Genomic DNA, 18,959 nt, shown 5'->3' with positions numbered 1-18,959 from the left:
AATTATCATCGATAAAATAAATTGCAAATATGAAATCTTACAGAACAGTTGGTTTCCTGTGTCATTATGGAAAAATAAAGGTTTTGGAGCACAGTGGATACTACTGGATTGTAGGGTAGAGGAAAATTAATTTATCTATGGAAAATGGGCTAGTGCTTTGGAGTTTCTTTAGATGTCAGATAAACATTGGTTTACTGGATAAATGGATTTCAAGGATATTCAAAAGCAAAAAATGCTTAAAAAAATAATCTTCCCCCAAACTAATGTAAATCTATGGGAAAGTTGTTCTATTTTGATGCAACATTTTGTTGCTATCCTTGATTTTTTTTTTTTTTTTAATAGGTAAATTTCCTCTCCCTCTACAGAATTTTAAGGAATGGCACACAAAAATAGTCTAAAACTGAGTGAAGAAAAGTGTGCACAAGGGGCTTTTTAAAAAGCTGCTGGAGTCATGAAGCAAAATGTATAGCTCTGGTTGCATGTAGTTTGAAATACATTCTTTGATCCATTCAGTTTATTTGAATGTGGCATTGAAAAAAAAGCTAGAACTTCCCACTCTGGCAAAATTATTTTGTCAAGTAGACAATATAAGGAGAAAGGCTTAATAGTTAATTTTTCTTTAGCTGATGATGTGCCTGAAGAAATTTGAATAACCTGGTTAATTGCTTTCAGGGAAGGTATTTAAAGGAAAGTAAGCTGGCTATTAAACCAAAAGGTTTATTATAGTATACTTAGCCTGTGGGCTTGATGAAGTGTTTTCAGAGATTTAAATGTGTTTTTTTCATTAAATCCTGCACCAGCTCTCATAATAAGCAGAGAATAATGAAGGAGTCATTAGCAGAAATTCTTGATCTAAAGGGAACAGGATTGTAATTTATCATTGCCACAAGGAATTTTTATGTTGAAAAAATCACTTTTTATCGTAATTGTCTCTTCAGAGTTTCATTAACTGTATAAATTAGACTGTATCTACTGTTTCAAGGCAATGAACATTTAAAAAAACTAAGTAGAAATATTTTGGCGCTTGTACTCATATTCTCCAATTTAGTGGCCCCAAAGGATTGAAATGAGAGCCAAGACTCTAAAGTATGATTACATTATATGAATTTAATAATATGAAGAAGGAGTATTGCAGAGTAGCTTTCTTATTTTCTGATTATTTTTACAATATATAAAAGTTTGTATGATATGTATTTATAGAAGAGTCTGATGCAGCAGATGTATTAAAAGAGTTTCAAAAGGGCACAGAATGAAAGAGGAGTAGGAACGTCTTAAATATAGACAGTCATTTTTCCTTTTGGGGGCGAGAATAGTTTAAAGGCAATGTGTAACCCAGCAAATATTACTTTTAATGTTTCTAATCATGAAATGTGCCTCTTATTATTGGTAAAATTAAAACTAAGGCTTTAAAAATATATTTATGAGAGCTGTTTTTTATGGAAATGTTGCTCTCTCAAGGGATGAATATTTGTAGTGATTGGATTTTATTTAACTAATCAGGTAATGAAGCTGGTAGGTTCATAAAAGTAAGACTTGAAAATATCTTAATGATGACACAGGGCATGTATAGACAAATCGTGTAGGTAGAGAAATCTTACATTCTGTGTGGCCAAGTATTGCACTGTTTTCTTGACCTTGTAAATATGGACTTGCTATAAATATCTATATTACTTTTCTGTTGTTTCTTTCTTTAATAATTTCTCTATTCATGTGTCATGTCTGTCTTTTTGATTCTTATGCTGTTTTGTGGTGGTGTTTTCCTCTGTTGTTTTATTTCAACTTGGAGTAGGTTGCCAACCACAAAGCTTTTCTTCGGGTTCAAGTCCCTCCTGAATACCACAGTGGTAATCTGATAGGCAAAGTATGTATCACTTTAAATCTGCTTTCTGTTGAATAGATATGCCATCTTATTACTGTGTTTCTGGGCATTTAAAAATGTATAAGGATACTTTAAGAATAGTGCTTGGCAAGGTCTTTCCTTCAAAGTGATTGTAATTTTGGAGTACTCATTCCTTGCAAGGTAGATCCACAGTGCTTAGAATGTTTGGCTTGTGATAATCTCTCTTCACAGTCTTTACTTAAAAATACTGCATATATTCAACTTTAGAGGAGGAAGTATTCTTTTTTAAGTTTATACCATCTTAGTCACCTATATCGCAAGACAGATAGGAATGTGATGCCACAGAAAACTACTGTAAAAACCTTAATTCTGAAGACAACAGTGGATTAAACTTCCTGAACACTCAAAAGTTTGAGTGAATGCAGTTCATTTTCTGTTACCCTATGTGTTTTCCTTCTCACTGCTTTGTAAGGTAGGGTAAGCACTCCTAATACTCTTGATGCTTGAGTAAATGACAAAATGAACTGCATGGCTGAAGTAAAATAACTGTGCTGTTAGCTGTGGAGGCATAACTCCCTTGCTAAAAATGCAGAAATTTTACGCAATGTTATTTATTTGAAAAAAAAGCCACCTTTACTTCTAGTGTAGTGTCTGTGTCACAAAATGACCGTTGCACTGGAATAACTGTAGCAGTACAATTAAAAAAACCTGTTGACATTATTAAGGTCAAAAGTTTACTTTTAACAGCATTAGCAAAATGTTTAGAGGAGCATTTTAAGACAAAAAGCATTCTACATTTGATCTGTCTTACCTAGATCCCAAAAATGGCCTATGTGGGCTTAACTCTTTCAGCCTTCAGAAAAAGCATGGCTCTGTGCTTAATTCCTTCAATCATTTTCCCCTGAAGAACAGGTCCCTCTCTCCACTTCCAATTATTTCCTGGTTTCTGGTTTTTTGTTTTTTTTTTTTTTATGTTCATAAACTTTTAGCTCTTCTTGTGGTAGATTTTAAAGTGTTGTGATTGAATACAAAAATTTTATTGCTGACATACTGGGCATACATTATTTACTGGAGGATGAGCTATTGAGTGCTTTTTTTTTTCTTTGCATGTTTTTTTGTAATTTTTAACTTAAAAATTTCACAAAATAAGACAATAGAAATAGCTTAACTACTAATCCTGAAATAAACCAACTCAACATGCACTCTATAAGCTATGAAGTTATAATTCTATTAAGTTAAACAAGTAATAATTGAAAGATTATATATTTTTGTAGCTAGAATTGTTATATATGTTACTTCATACATACCTGTGCCATTTATTTATTATCTGAAAAAGCAACAGTTGGTGTATGACAGGACAGTAATTTTCACAATGATTAGCTTTTGGTGTCAGGGACCAGCATCCTAAGTAGACAGTCAGAAGAAGCAATGATGATATTTTCAGCTATCTCTAACCATCGATAGCATAAGAAAAGTAGATGGACAGAACTGGTTTTTTATGTAATGAAGATAAGAAAGACTCTCTTAGAAAGGCTACACACTCTACATGAAGAGGCTTTATAATACATAAATATCAGGCAGAAGAAGCTAGAAAATCAGAGTTGGTTGCTTTTCAGACAAGGTGATGTGATAAAATATATGCAGGATTCCTGACTTCTGCACACAAAAATGTGTTTTTCATGGATAAAAATGTGGTTTTAATTGCATAGATTTCACTATGCTAAAAGAGGCAAGAAATCTAAGTCAAATAGATGAGATGTTGGCCGAATAAGATTAATACATTGTTCCCTATGTGTAACGTAATTTTTGTCTGAAAATTGCTTTGATTTCAGTAAAAATCTACAGCTCTTTGTGTCACAAGATACATCATACTTTCAAATTGCTGTGCTTTTTTTCCATTTCAGAAAGAGCTAATTCACTGTTACAGGTTTAAGACTAGTTTATACAGAAGCAGCTTTTGCATTGCATCGAACTCACAGTTTACTTGAATTAACCTGATACTAAATTGCTTTAACATACTGGTGGTTTGGGTTGCAATTTTTCTGACTTTTTTAGTAGGAAGTAAAAATAACAGATAATTATATTGTTACAACAGAGATACTCTACTGTAGGGTTTATGAGGAAGGAATGTGTCTTAGTCTTTATCTGTTAGAAACAATTTTAAATTCTTAATACTTACAGACTCAAATCAGCAACGGGATGTGGTGATACAGGTCTTTTTTCCATCTGTTTGTTTAGTAACTGCATGTTCTACATTGTTACTTCTTATGAACAGTTTATTTCTCGTCTAGTTTATAAAACTGTGCCATCTTCATATCCATTCTTTACATCATCTCAGCATTCTCCCATTGTTCAAGGTGACTTTAAATGGCTACAGCTTTTCTGCAGGCTTAGATGATATGAAAAAATGAAAGGTATGAATTTGCTGTATGTGTTTGATGTCCCCAAGGTGACAGTTGAAGGGTATTCAGTGGTAGTTGATGTGTTGGATGTATCATACTGACTCATGCTTCAGTGCTCCTGTCTAGTTACTCTGAAATGCAAAGATTACTTTTCTTCTAAACAGCAGAGAATTGTTGTAGCTCAAAATGGGATACTGGTGCTTCTAGTAGCTGTGGAAAACTTTGCAGTTGTCTGGTTTTTGGGTGCTTGCTCAGGAGTTGAAGACTCTGAACTTTCTGGGTTTGGGCTCTGAAGGGCATTTTCTGTTTCCCCTTTCAGCACCTTGATCACGTTTATACTTTTTGTGTAGCATCTTAAAGATTTTTGGTTTTTACTTCTAGATTTTTGTGTTAAGTGTCTTACATATATTACAACATTTCAAAGTTCTGTTACTTGGTTGGTTGGTTTGATATTTGATGGCAGCATGCAGCAGATTCTTTATAGGCTCTGCTGGATTAAACATCTCCATAAAGTCTTTCAATGACTGTGTTTCTGTATTTTTCTCTCTCTTTGTGGGGAGCTCTGCATCATATCCCTCCTAGCACAGAGCAATCCTAGAGGATGCAAGTACATCTCTGACCCCCAAAATTTGGGAGCAGAAGTTTAGCTTGTAACTGTCAGACCCTATTAGGATCTGTGCATCACATAAAAAAATCGAACAGTTTCTCTGTATTGTCGCTTAACAGAACTGGACCCTTATTCATCACCCTTGTTAATATTTGTAATTTGTCCACAGAAAATTCCTTGAATTCAATGCTTGCAAATCTTGTGTTAAGCAGTGTGCTAAAGCTTTATAGTGCACCAGCCCTAATCTAGCTGTTTTTTTTTTTTTCCTGACAGTAAAAGATTCTGTGTATACACAAGCGTATTTCCACTTTCATTTGTTTTCTAAACTGTGGCTGTTTTTTCTTTTAGGCTTCCAGCGGCAATTATTATTTTATTCCATACATCGTCACACCTTGTGCTGACTACTTTTGCTGTGAAAGTGATGCCCAGCGAAGAGCTTCTGAGTATATGCAACCCAGCTGGGACAATATCCTGGGGCCACTTTGTGTCCCACTGGTGGACAAGTTTATCAGCCTTCTCAAGGATGTTCATGTTACATCGTGGTAATTTTGCAACACATACACCTCCAGAACCTTTGATAGTCTCTTTATAATGTTATGAAAAATGATACAGAATCTCTAGTAGCATTGATTTTTTTTTTTTTATTTCTTATTTTTCACTACACTTAATATAGTGTTAAAAGAAACTGCTAACTTTACTACTTTCTGTGTTGATGTCCTGCAGCTGTTGCAGTTATGCTAGAAAGTGATTTATAATTACTTCCTGAAATAGGATCGCAAAGGCGGTCCATGGGTAAGGTAAAGTGCTTAAGTATAAATTACAGTGCGTAAGGTTGTAATAGGAGATAAGATCACGGCCTCTTCATAGAGCTCAAAGCCAAATACTGTACTTTTCTGTTGCCAAATAAGTGTATGTATATATGGTAGCAATGGGTAATCAAATGTTGCTTCCATGATTTGTTTTGGTTTTTTGGGTTTGGGTTTTTTTTTGTTGGTTTGGTTTGGTTTGTTTTTTTTTGTTTTTTTGTTTTTTTTTTTAATATTAGCCTTCTGATATCATCTAATAAACATGATACTGTTCAGCCACTTCTACGAGGGACTGTTGGAGTTTTGAGGACTGGGGCTGAAGATGAAAATCTCTTTCTCAGTTGCTCACCCTTTACTTTGTTAGTGTAAACAAGATGCACTTACTTGGGGGCTTTTACATAGATCCTGTCCACATTATGTATTATGTTCCTCGAACAGACTGCAACTAAATCAGCTTTTGGTCACTTGTTTTTGTTTCAGTTTCTTTGTTTGAAAACCTCTTTCCTCCTTTCGTGATAAAATCATGTACCTATGTACCTCCTTTTTACATCACACTGGTCTTTTCTCTCTGTGTCATTTTATTATCCCAATTGCTGCCTTCTTTAGGATACAAAGTACCACATCTGTCATGGTCAGTAATGAGGGAAAAAAAATGCCCCAGTTTTACTGTGTTGATAAAATTATCTCACAATTCTTGTTATAAACATATTGATGCATAGCCTTGCAGCCTGAGGTGGAGCAAGGTGGAATATTTATAATGAGTTAATGAAAAATGTGGAAACATTTGAAGTGTACCTCGCTCTGAGGAAATGGTACTTTTTATTAGAAATTATGCTTTGTGTTAGAAATATAGCCATGTTTCATAAGAAATATGCAACAGTCTTCTTCCCCTATGTCTATCTTTTATTTCTTTAGTGCCTATTATAAAGAAACTCTGCTAAACGATATTAGAAAAGCTAGAGAGAAGTATCAAGGAGATGAACTGGCTAAGGAGCTGGCCAGGATTAAGCTTCGTATGGATAATACTGAAGTGCTGACTTCTGACATAGTCATAAACCTGCTTCTTTCTTACAGAGATATTCAGGTATGTTCCTAACGACTAAGGAAGATTATTTTACTATGGGATTTTGGCTCTTGTTTGTTCTTTTATGCTTAATTGTTTGATAAATAGTGATTCCAAGCTGACACTAAATGGCTACAGTGTTTAACAGTTTGAGTTGTCTACTGGTCAATTTAAGGGGCTTTAGACTCTTATTTATTTTGCCTATGAAAAAGAGACACAGATTAGGTGACTCTTTGAGATCTCCTCCACTGTTTTTAGTATTTTTTAACCTCCTTTTTTAAAAAAAAAAAAGGAAAAAATTCCCTACTTGAAGCAAGATGTTTGCTTTTCCCTTTTCTCCCTCACCCCTGAAGTCAGATATATTTAGAAATGAAGAAAATGCATTTGTTGTGACCACTGTATTAGCCAAAGATGCCCAAGTTGAAAACTATGATGCAAAAGAAGCACTTTTTTTTTTTTTTTTTTTAATATAACTGCACCTTTTTTTCTCTCAATTTTAGTTTTTAGGTAAGTTCTGCTTTTGCTAAAACATAGCCTATGTACTGTATTTCCAAATTGACAGTCTGTGTGTTTGACATCCCTTTTAAAATATATTTCCAACCATTCTATGGAGATTTTTTTCCATCAGGAGCTAAGTTAGGTATTTCATAAATACAAGTGGGTCATGAGAGCAGTAGGTGAATACATCATCCTGCATTACCCAACTTCTCATTCTGAGATGCATATTTTCCTGCAACACTTTATCCAACTTAATTTTCATCGCCTCTTGTGATCATTTGCATTCTTTTGAAAGGTCTTCTCCCTTGTAATGTAATCATCTCAAAACCTGTTTTGACCGAACAAATTAAGTAATGTGAGGCCATTTGTGAGGTCAGCAAACTGGTCTCTTCAGCAATGTATATGCAGGTTACCCCTGAGAAACCGAGCTGCCCAACCAGCTGATATACTGCGGAATGAACTGTGCTCGAGTCTGCGATGACCTGATGAAGTGTCATTCATCAGAAGCCTTTAATAAGGCCTGAAAGAGCCAGACTCATCACCTCTTCTTCCTGATGCTGGGAGTGTGATTGATCAAACTGACCAGAGGGATTCGGTAATCTGGGCAGTGGCACTGAGGTGGGGAAGAGACAAGTAGTGACATGGATAGACAAAATCCCTGTTTAATTCCTTACACAGTTTGTGGCTGTTTCACTGACCCTTCTAGGAACAGCTACCTGAGATACTGTCTAGCAGTCATGATACGTTTTAGTTTAGTGATGCTCTCCTCTGCTTTCAGTTTCTTTTATTTTCTTTCTTTTTTTTTTTTTTTTTTTTTTTAAATTCATACCAGGACTATGATGCTATGGTGAAGCTGGTAGAAACCCTAGAAATGCTTCCTACCTGTGATCTGGCTGATCAACACAACATTAAATTTCATTATGCTTTTGCATTGAATCGGTAAGGATGGTTGATTGAGGTTGTTTAATTTTACTGCGGTTCCATATGGGCTTATGTATAAATTTATAGTGCAGATAATATCAAATTATTTTCCTTTTCTGTAGACACTGATATTCACCACAGTCAACTTTCCTTAATCCTATACTTCCTGTGCACCAGGACAGCTTGTAACTTTTGAAATCATTGTTATCCAACAAACATCATTTTGTCAACAACCTGACAAGAGTGGACCTGTTCCAAAGGCCACCTGAGTAATTGCAAAAGACTGTAGTGATACTAATGCGTTCTTGGTCAGGCTGAGATTGTTTATTCTGAGTCACTGATTATTCTGAATGTCTTGAAAAGTTTAGCATAATAGACTTATGGGTGAGTTATTAGTACTGCTTGGTTCATGAGTACACATTCATGATACGGCTTCCTTGAAAGGCTGAAAGGCAATCTGGACCTACAGGCACATTGTTGGATTAGGAAGCACAGAAATATTACTGAACTCATCTAGTTAACTACAGATTTCTGTAGTGAAGACGTATAATAGTTACTTAATTTCTGAAGAATTTATATTAAGATTGTATTGTAGAAAATAGATCTCATACAAATTAAATAACACGTAATAATAAAAGTAACTGGTTAGATGCAATCCGCATGCTGTTAACAATTGTGACCTGCAATCTAACTAAAAATTAGAACTAGGCAGCATCAGGATGGCATATGTCAAAGGGATTAAGAAATTAATAATAGATCTAGAAAAGCAGTTCCTGTGGTATTTTATGGAAAGTGGTAATTTGACAGTTTCATCAGATTTAGGAGTAAATGCAAAATCATTGCTCAGAAAAATATCGGATATCACTGCATCAGTTCTGTGTCAAACAGACTTCTCACAGCATTATATAGACTGTGTTCTCTAAAAAAATATATATCATTCTCATGCAGCTATGTGCAAGGTTGTACACATAGGAATGAAGAATGCAGTACATGCCAGTAGGAAAGTTAATAGAAAATGGTGATTTTTGGAAATGATCTGATGGTTTGTTAATAGGCTGAGTGACCATTTGGGTGATGCAGTGGCAAGTAGCTTGAAGAGATCTTTGCAAGAATGTAATAGTGAATAATACAAAGTATATAGAGTATACAGCATAGGTGCGACTGATACTGTGCATAATTCTATGTCCATGCTTTTATGACATCTAGCTATAGTGATGCTTTTTGAAGGCTGGAATTAAACCTTTTTTTTTTTTTTTAATTAAATAATAAAAGAAAAACTACGTTCTGAGAAATTAAATGATTTCAATGAGAATTACCTCTGTGAGAAGAGATGTGTCAGGTGCCAGACAATGCCCAAATCTCACACAGCAAAAGATAACTAGACCCATGTTTGGAACCTTAGCCCAGCTTTAGATGATGATGCAGCCTTTTTAGTAAGAAGGAGGAGGATAAATTATTAGTATTTAGTTCTTGATACCAAATATATGAATATGGTTCCTACATATAATTCAGCTTATGTAGGATTGTTTTTTTTTTTTTTTTTAAACTGGAAGTGAACACTGGGTATCTTGATTCTGCACTCCTGATATCACAGACCGTTAAATCTTAGCTGATTAATCATCTACTAAGTCTGTTAACTTGTTTCACTGAAGTGTATTTTTCAGAAAATTTTCAGCTGAATACATGAAGACAGAGAGAATCCATTTATATAATTTGCAGTTTGCTCTGCTATTTATCATACCTAGTGAAAGATAATTTTCTCATTAGGCTGCTTAAAAATAGAAGGAAAAAATGCACTTCTGGTATAAAATTTTTAATGTACCACACAAGGCAGTATTTTAAAGTAGGAGCCAGTGTTTTGACATATCTTTAGATTATGTAAATTATAAACCATGTCCTTGTCTTACATAGTTTTTATTGTTATTATTTAGTATTACTGTTATTATTGGTATGTAAAAGGGTACATTCTTCTACTTTTTTTTTTACCCCAACGCCTAAAAATTTCAGGCTTGATCTTATAAAGCTTCTGAAATTCAAGTCTCCTTAAGATATCGTACTGATATCTTGAGAAGTGGCTTCAACAAAAACTATTTGGCCCTATTTTTCAGAAATTTGTCCCAACTTTTTATTATTTTAGGAATTTGACTCAAGATGTTTAAATTTGCCAGGAAGAGTAATGCTAGAGTTGTGCCCTGTCCTTTGGAAAATGACCTGATACAATCAGTTTTTAAAACTTTTTCATTTAGATGTGCATAATAAAATTGGCAAGCTCCTTTACTTTCTTTGTCTTCAAATTCTTTGTATTTTGAGCAGCATGTGAATCTCATGCCATTAAGTCTAATGATTTGGCAATACCAATAGTGCCCTGGTAAGACAAGACAAAACGAATTGCTTATGAACTTGCTTTCCCCATCAACAGGTTTCATTAAATCGATCAATGGTCTAAACCAGCGTGATTCTCCTTGTGTTTTGACAATTTAAACATTTCTATGGAAAAGTTTTTTCATAAATAAATGATCAGTTTTCCATCAATAAGGATTCAGAATTTAGCTTCTACAGATGTTTTTGCCTTCTTGAAAAAAAAATGGACAAAAGTCAAAAGTTAAGCCTTAAACATTTTCAGAACAAGTCCACTTAGTTCAAAATGACCCCTGAAGTGCTGCTTTTAGTATCTTACTTCCATGGGATTTTTGAATCACTTATTTTTTCTGTTTTAAAAACAAATTCTTTTTAGTGAGTTCTATCAGACTCTATTTATAAAAATACAGAACAGTGTTTTCACTTAATATTTGTTAATTTCAGCATACAGAACAGTATTAATGTTGCTCAGTACAACTGATTGAGCCTACCAGGAACAAAATACGTCATAAGCAAAACAGAATTAGCAGCTATAAGAATATCTGACTCTGCAGAAGTTAATGTTTGCTTAATTTCATTATGAAAGTGTACCAGAACTGTGAGCATAATCAACAGAGAAAGTCATTCATTTGTTTCCCTTTGGACTCTGTAACTGATTTCTGTTGACAATTAATTTCATTTACCATTTTCCAGCCAGTGTCATTCTAGCGCTGCACGGAGCTAGCAACGTGGCAGGCAAGTGGCAAAGGATTGCTTCTGGGGGCCTCAGGTCTTTGCTGGTACATCAGGTGGACACAAGCCCAGCCTGAACCACAGACGTGTGCAGTTCTGGGTCCAGATTAACAAACTGTGCTAAGGGAAGGGAGAGGGATGTTTTACTTTAGATTCAGCACTGTTCCAGCCTAGCTGCATGTCTTCTGGTTCAGTGTGAGCGAAGCAAGCCTGGGTCTGCCTGCAGAGTATTGTGCAGAAATGTATTAAAGCACTTACTATTATCTTACATAGGGGAGGCAGATGTTTTTGTGCTAATTTCTGGTACCCTGATTCACATAGCAGGTTTTTAAGCACAGCCCCTCTCCCAAATCACTGTCTTCCTCCCTGGTTTCCATTTCAGAGCAGACCATTGAGAACATCTTAGATTTGTTATCTCTTATGTCTAATAACAGAGGCTAATCAAGGATGCTTGCAATGACAGACTTGTGCTTGTTTCCAAGCCTGGGATATCTAAATAGGTCACCCTCCTAGCTGTTTGTTTAGAAGCCCCACGGAGCAAAAGGCCATTCCTCTACCAGTGTCTTAAACTGGTTAATTCTGACTCTACACACAAGCAGAGGAGAGAGTGTCCTTTTTTATACAGATGTGAGTTAATTTAAGACACTGTTCCTTGTTGCCTCCCAGCTGAGACTTAAGTCTGATTGTATCTTAATGTAGCCATCGAATGGAACACGTCTTTATGTATAAGTCCAGCCCAAATGTCCAACAGGACTGTTTTCAATATTTGTATTCACAGCATTGATATGAAGTATGATGCTGTCTGATTGAGAGCTGGGTGTTTCAGATGTAGATGGCTGTTTATTTCAGTCCATGGGTACACCTTGCCTGGGAGGCAAGCGCTGTGTAAGGAGAAGATGAGGTATGGGACCTGCCATGAAAGGATGTTCTCATAGTTCCAGATTCTTTATAGCTAAGAAATTTCTGAATTAAGGTTGCCATTTTATCTCCTCTGTTTTAAATGTGTGTCTAATTGAAGGCTATCTGATTTTTTTTCCCCGAGAGCTTTGCCTGGTGTGGTGCACTGGAATAGCTGGAGGTCAGCTGGTCAGTATCTCAATATTTTCTGTCGATCTGCTTGTTAAAAGTGTACCAGTGCCATATGATAAATAAATACATGTTGATTATGCGGCACAGCCTCCCACCTCCCACATGAAGTATCATTAGTTCTTTATGGATCCTTTCACGTTTATTGTTGCAATACCTGAGTAATTTACCACCATAGCATGGAGAAATAAAACAATGGTGTTTACTTACTTTTACAGATGTGGAGCTAACACACAGATACATGAAGTCCATTAATTAAAGGTTCTCAAATTGAAGTGTGTACAGTGTGATTTGTCTTTTGACAAATATATACTTTTGAAGTATAAAACATGAGGAAACTTATTTAAAAACCCCATTGTCTTCAACAATAAATGTAAATGCAGCTTTATTAATTAGCCTTTAGTCTCTCAAGCTACTGCTCCTATCATATGAGGAACGCACGTTTCTATGGCAAGTCTTTGGGTGAAGGGACCTGTGTAAATACAGAAGGCAGTTGTGCAGGATGGCCTCCTGCTGCCTCAGGTGTATGGTTGTCCTTTCTCCTGTAGCTCCCAGCCTTTACTCTGCCTGCATCCCAACTCCCAAGGCAGGGGCCTCAACACCCATAGCAAATGGAAGTCCATGACAGAACCTCACAGATGACTAGTAGTCATGTTTCCTTTAAACAAAACAAACAAATAAAACAACCTGCCTTGATCATACAGTTTAATTTTACTTTTTTACTTTTTTAAGTTTATTTGGCAAGTACACACATGGGGCCTGAATTTATGTTGTAATGACGACCCGAATTTCTGGGGTTTTTTTCTGAAATTTTGAGGTTTTGCAGTTTTAAAGAGTGTTCCTGTATGTTGTGCCATGGTTTGCATGTCACCATGCTTGTTACTTTTGGCCACTCTGTTTTCCTGTGTGAATCACAGCTATAGTTCATGGGATTGATTTAGTTTAATATTGCTGCCCTTAGGACCTGGCTCTTTCCAGATGAGCTCCTTCATGTACTGCTCTGATAGCTGAGGTCTGCCGAATGTGTTTACTGATGAATTTTTAGACTCGCACACAGAGAAGCTAGTCAATAATCCGTTCTTTGTGGAAGCTTTCACGCTGGGATTTGATGTCTTGCAGAACCTGAATGTGTGAATGAATCCAGCTACGCCTCAATAAGTAATTTGTGTTAATATCTAGTGCAATGGCTGATTTATTAATGAAAAGAAGGTAGAAATACTACCTGCATGAATGATGTGGTGTTAAAACTGGTTCTCTAGTATTACAGCTTTTTCCTTCCCTTTTTTTTTTTTTAATTAAAACCCCCCAAGATTCTTCTCAAGGGAGATGAATATATAAAGTGGTTTAATATGCTTTATCAATGTATTATATATGCATATATTCATGCCATTTGTGTTTGGAATCACAGTATTTCAATGTTTTAAAGGATGGATTAATTATAAGCAACAGTTACATTTTTGATCCATCTGGGAAAAAACCCAAATCAAACAGTGAATGAAGATCTTAAAGGTTTTTTTTTTTAAAAAACCTACTATTGTTTTCTAGAAAGTCTTTTGTAGAAAGCGATAACTGTGTTATTGCATTCTAAAAAAATAGTTTATAGATTATCTTCTCTTATTTAATCATTTTAGAGTAAAATGAACCATTTCCTAGTCTGTATTTTATATTGCTTCAAATTATCTAAAAGCATTGAGCGAGTCACAGGAGCAGTAGAAATCATGATCAAATCCAATGGGACAGGAAGGCTTTGCAATCCATTTCTGTGAATTTTACTTGCTTGTAATCAGGTTAAGAGAGTAATAAAAAAAGCATGCTAGTTTGTTCTTTATTGTTTTATTTCCTGTTGCTGTAGTATATATTTAGTAGATAGATAAAGTACAGATATTTATAGCTAATTCAAATGCTAAGTGTGCTTGTCGGCTGGCTGTTTGCTTAAGATCAGCTTCACTAATTTAGGGCTGCATAGCAAAGTTGTTGATGATTCTCAGTACACTTATGTTGGAGTATTTTCCAGTTGGCCTTATTTACCAGGACTGGAGTTACCAAGTTCTGGGAGCTTGCAAAGAGGCCAAAGGGTATGCCAAATTCTGTTCAAAACAGGGTAGACTTTAAAGCCAAACCCAGGCCTGGCATGAGGCCAGAGCTGTGAAAACTTCAGTCTCTTTCAAAGGCAGTTTTATCTTCGCTTATATTAAAGATGAGGGCAGCAGCAGTCACTGTTATTTAATTCAGCCTACTGTGTTCTAACAAGCAACATATTGCAATACAATAATTTAAAAAGACAATTAGCAAGTGAAGGATGTAACAGAGTGCAAATAGAAAATCACTAGTAATTGTGAATAATAGTAGCCATAGGAAATTATTCCCATTGAAAAACACTGGGTTATTTAAAATGTTCTGTTCTGTGATTACTCAGTAAAAAACACATCATGGGGTCCCTCATTTTATGTGAGTGGCTTGCATGAAGCACCTGAAGTGTAAATGAAGCAGGGAAAAAAGCTATTTTTTTTCACTGTCATATCTAACTGGAGACTTGCAAATTTAGTTTCAGTCTCAAAGCCCAATTTAGGGTCTTGTGTTCCTCATTCACTTTTTCAAATATTGAATGTTCTACAGTCAAATTGCATCCTCGGTGAATGTGTCTTAACTCACCAGTTAGTTTCTTGTTTTAATGGAGAGTGCAAGTATAATAACTCTAATTCAAATTAATTGTTTTATTCCTCAATAATTAAGAATTTTTAAAAACCTTTTCTGTTGTAGATTTCTATACAGTTAGCAGAAATTCAGATCATCTGCTATGGAGTCATTAAGGAATATTTAACAGTGTCCTATTTTTATACAAGAAAATTCATATTCTTAATTACATATTACTGTTACTGTAAACAAAGGTATTGTACATGATAATAAATGAACACAGTATCATATATGAAGACCAGTTATTTTATGAAAGGTTGTATTTACACTGACCGATTAAGTTCTCACTGACATTTTCTCTGCAATGTGACAGTAAGACCAGAGGTTTTTTAATCATAACATGTACAGTAAATTATTGATAGCTGCTTCAGGGCTGAAATCAGAAGATAAACAAGATTCATATAGGAATGGAGTGGAAAAAGCAGGTTACTCTTTTTGAATGTACTATTCTATGGGAAGTGTTTTCAAAATTGTTTTTTATGGTTTGATTTATTGTGCATTGGTCTTCAGGAAATCTGCTTATAGAGACCTTAAAATAATAAGAGAAGATCAAATCAGTAAGTCAACATAAAATATAAAGGAAACCAAAGATGGAGTCCCTTGAGTGAGTTACTTTTCACTGACGTGCGGTTTTCTATAGTATATAGTCTTCTCCAGCTGGACGGATTGAAAGAATCCATACAGAGGAAGAAGTGAACAAAAAGGTGAAAAAATAAAAAAATTATATTAGCTGTTACTTACAGATAGAGCTAATTCTTGTCCCAGTTAAATCCATGCTGTTCCTGTTAACATTGTTAGACAAAGACTTGGTTCACTGAGTGTAGATCTGGCTCCTTACCCATGCCAATGCTTTAAATCTGGTAAAACCAGCCTGTGAAGCAGGAAGAATTTTTGGTTTAGGGATATTTAAAACTAGGACTCCTTATAATGACTTCAGTGGAGAGGAGGATTCAGAGAAGAGAATGGATTTGAGGTGAGGGGGAAGAAAGAAACCATGAAATAAAAAAAGAAAGAAAGAAAATAGAATTTGGGTTTTGCTGTACAGCAGTGTTATTCCAGGTGAGAGGCTGTGATATGAATATGATTTCTGGATAATGTTTGAGAGCTAAGAGAGCGAAACAGCGTAAGAATGGCCATACTGCTCAGGGCATAGTTCCTTCTAGCCTAGATTCCTGTCTCTGACAGTGATCAACAGCATGTACCTGGGGAAGAGTATGAAAACAGGAAAACACATAGCGATAAATCTCCCTAAATATTCCCACTGCTTCCACCAAGTTGTGGCTCAGGGACTTCCTGAGAAAGCAGTGGTAATTTTTGTGCTTGTCAAGTAAATTTGTGAAGGGAAAAGGAGGATAGATTTGTAAAGAGATTCTGCTTTCTACAAAAGTTGATTGATTGTTGTTTTTGTAACCTCTCTCCAGTAGTACAAACTCAGAGAAAACTTGAACAAACTTAAGCAAACCTCAATAAATTGTTCTTGCACTTTGGAGGGGGAAAGGTCTAGAGAACTGTGGGGGTAGTGGATGGGGACAGGACTGATTTGTGGAGGGAGTGTTTCTGGTGTCATTAATAGTTTATGAATTTTCAATCTGAGAATGTCTCGGATCGCTTAAATATCAATAGCTATGGAGGATGCTACAAGTACGACACAAGGAAAGAGCATCAGCTCATCCTATAGGACCTACTGCTTGGTGGTGTAGTTGTTCCACCATGGAAACAAGCCAACGTGTTTCAGCAGCACAAAGTGCCTCTGGGCTTCTAAATCCCAGCCACAATTCTGGTGACTGGACTTGACAAGTTATGGAACAGCAGCTTCTTTCTGAGAGGGATAGGAGAGTGTGGAGAAGTGAGGATGGAGCAGGGAGAGATGGAAAAAATCCTGTCATAATTTAGTAGTAGAAAGCTTTTAAATGTATTGTGCTTTTTGGAAAAAGCGATATTGCTTCATTTTACAACTTGTCCCTTGGCTTTAGAGGAAAGTGTTGAATACCTGTCATTAGGAGTAAGAGTGTCTAACTTCAACCCTGGGTTAATACAAAATATGACCGGGATTAAGTGGAGAGCAGCAAATTAGAACACATGATACAAAACTGAAGTTGCAAGGTAACTTGATCACACCTTAATTCCTCTTGTTCAGTATAGGTATTTATATGCCCATACTTAAAAAATTATTTTTATTATGTGCTAAGCTGTTTTCATCAGGTTTATAGCCCTACAGAGTGATTCCGAGAGGTAAAGGAGAAATGGATAGTTGGGCAGGACAGGGAGACAGATGAAAGAGGCTTGTGTAGTCAGAGAAGTAGGAAGACTGGGTCTGTGATTAAAGAAATATGGTAGAGTCAGCAGACAGATAAATCATGTGGCAATGCTGCAATGAGCAAATTAGCAAATTGGTGAGAGAATCAGTGAGCAGTTTCTGGAAGGTGCAAACTATCAGGCAAAACTAAACTGGCAACAGAACATTGAGACTAATTTAGAGGAAGTGATTACAGGCTATAGAGGTGTCTTGCAGGACAAAATTTTTTTTAGGAAAAAAAAATCCTCTATATAGTCATTTCTGTCTGAAAAGCCTTAGTTAATTGAAGCTTTCTTCATACAGAAACCATTCCATACCATTGATTGTTTGTCTCTTTTTTTTTTTTTTTTTTTTTTTTCCTAATCCTAATAGTTTAGTTTCTTTTTCAAATACAGCCTAAACCTGCACATAGTACTGAAGATTATTGTGCCAGGTATTTCTAAGAAGGCATCATGTTGTTTTTAATTTTTACTCTCTGTCCATTTCCTTTTCATTCCTAGTATTTTGCTTGTGGGGGGATTTTGGTGGTGTTTTATTGAGCACTAGGATATTTTCATAATTGCCCTAGTATTTAGAAGTAACTTGAAGATCTCCTTCCTCACTGGTGGTCGCTTTTGCAGTTACTGTGTTCACACAATTTAGACTGATTTTCTCTGCTTTCTGTGCAAGTTTTCACAAGGCAGGTTTTGTAGGGAGAGAAATAAAATATGCTAACAAAGAAACCATCGGGGAAAAAATAGTATTATTAACAGGTCCCAAGGCATGTGCTTTCTTTTAATATAGTTTCTAAATAAATTGTAGTAGTATTATTTTTTCTAGCTCATTTACCATTAAAATATATTTTGTAAAAGTATAACTGTATTTTGAAAGAATTTTCAGATTGTGATTAGTGATTTTAAAAACTACTCCCCCAAACCCAGACAAACCATAAAGAGTAACTCATCTTTTCACTGCATGTGTATGTAGACTTGTTAAAGGTATGATGCATCTTATCCCACATGTGGAGAGGCTGGCAGATTGTATGTTGAAGAGCGACAATGAAAAAATGCCTATTTCAAAATTGCATTTTGTTCCCCAAGCGACTAGTTTGTGTGATACCATGAGGAACATACGTATTTCAGTGCAAGCTGGCCTGTAACCAATGGGCAGTAAAATGAACTGGTAGGGTCCTTTATGTAGTATCCCACTGGGATTCTGCTCTGGCCTTGAGGGTTTAAGGTAATCTCTTTTACTGTATTGATAACACTGCAGGCCTGTTTCAAGACACCTTGAAACAAATTCTAAGCTGTCAAACATGCAGATCTGACAAAGTGTGGGGTATGAAAAAAGAGATGGAAATCTCTCTTGGTCCAGCATAACAGGTTCTTCATATTATCCAACTGTATGTTTTCATATCAATTTAGAGAAATTGCTAGTAGCCTAAATTATGAGATTTTTCCATTGTTTTGGTTTGTTCTTGGTTATCCCTCTCTTTTTGGGATTGCTTTAGAAAGCGATGGCTGTTCTCAAATTTCTAGATTATTGTATTTGGTATATTGGGTTTGTATTGCCCAATGGAAATCAAATTCTGCTGCTAGGAAAAACAGAGTTTAATATAAAGATATCTAAACTGATTTTTGTTTAATATTATCCTGTTATATTAGTGTATACTTGTGC

The 18,959-nt window shown here is 35.5% G+C and overlaps 1 protein-coding gene across 1 annotated transcript in view; it reads left to right on the top strand.

The window, feature by feature from the left end:
- The window catches only part of MAP3K15 (mitogen-activated protein kinase kinase kinase 15), a 91,012-nt gene that overhangs the window by 35,884 nt on the left and 36,169 nt on the right, over positions 1 to 18,959 (top strand). Inside the window, exons 4-6 of the mRNA XM_033010022.2 lie at positions 5,198 to 5,391; positions 6,571 to 6,739; positions 8,049 to 8,155. Of these exons, the coding sequence (XP_032865913.2) occupies positions 5,198 to 5,391; positions 6,571 to 6,739; positions 8,049 to 8,155 (470 nt within the window). The remainder of the gene's footprint in view (positions 1 to 5,197; positions 5,392 to 6,570; positions 6,740 to 8,048; positions 8,156 to 18,959) is intronic.

This window comes from Tyto alba, unplaced genomic scaffold (assembly GCF_018691265.1).
Source record: "Tyto alba isolate M040663 unplaced genomic scaffold, T.alba_DEE_v4.0 Super-Scaffold_14, whole genome shotgun sequence".
NCBI lineage: Eukaryota > Metazoa > Chordata > Aves > Strigiformes > Tytonidae > Tyto > Tyto alba.
The sequence above is the reverse complement of the archived record's forward strand: the minus strand, read 5'-3'. Positions and strand labels throughout refer to the sequence as shown.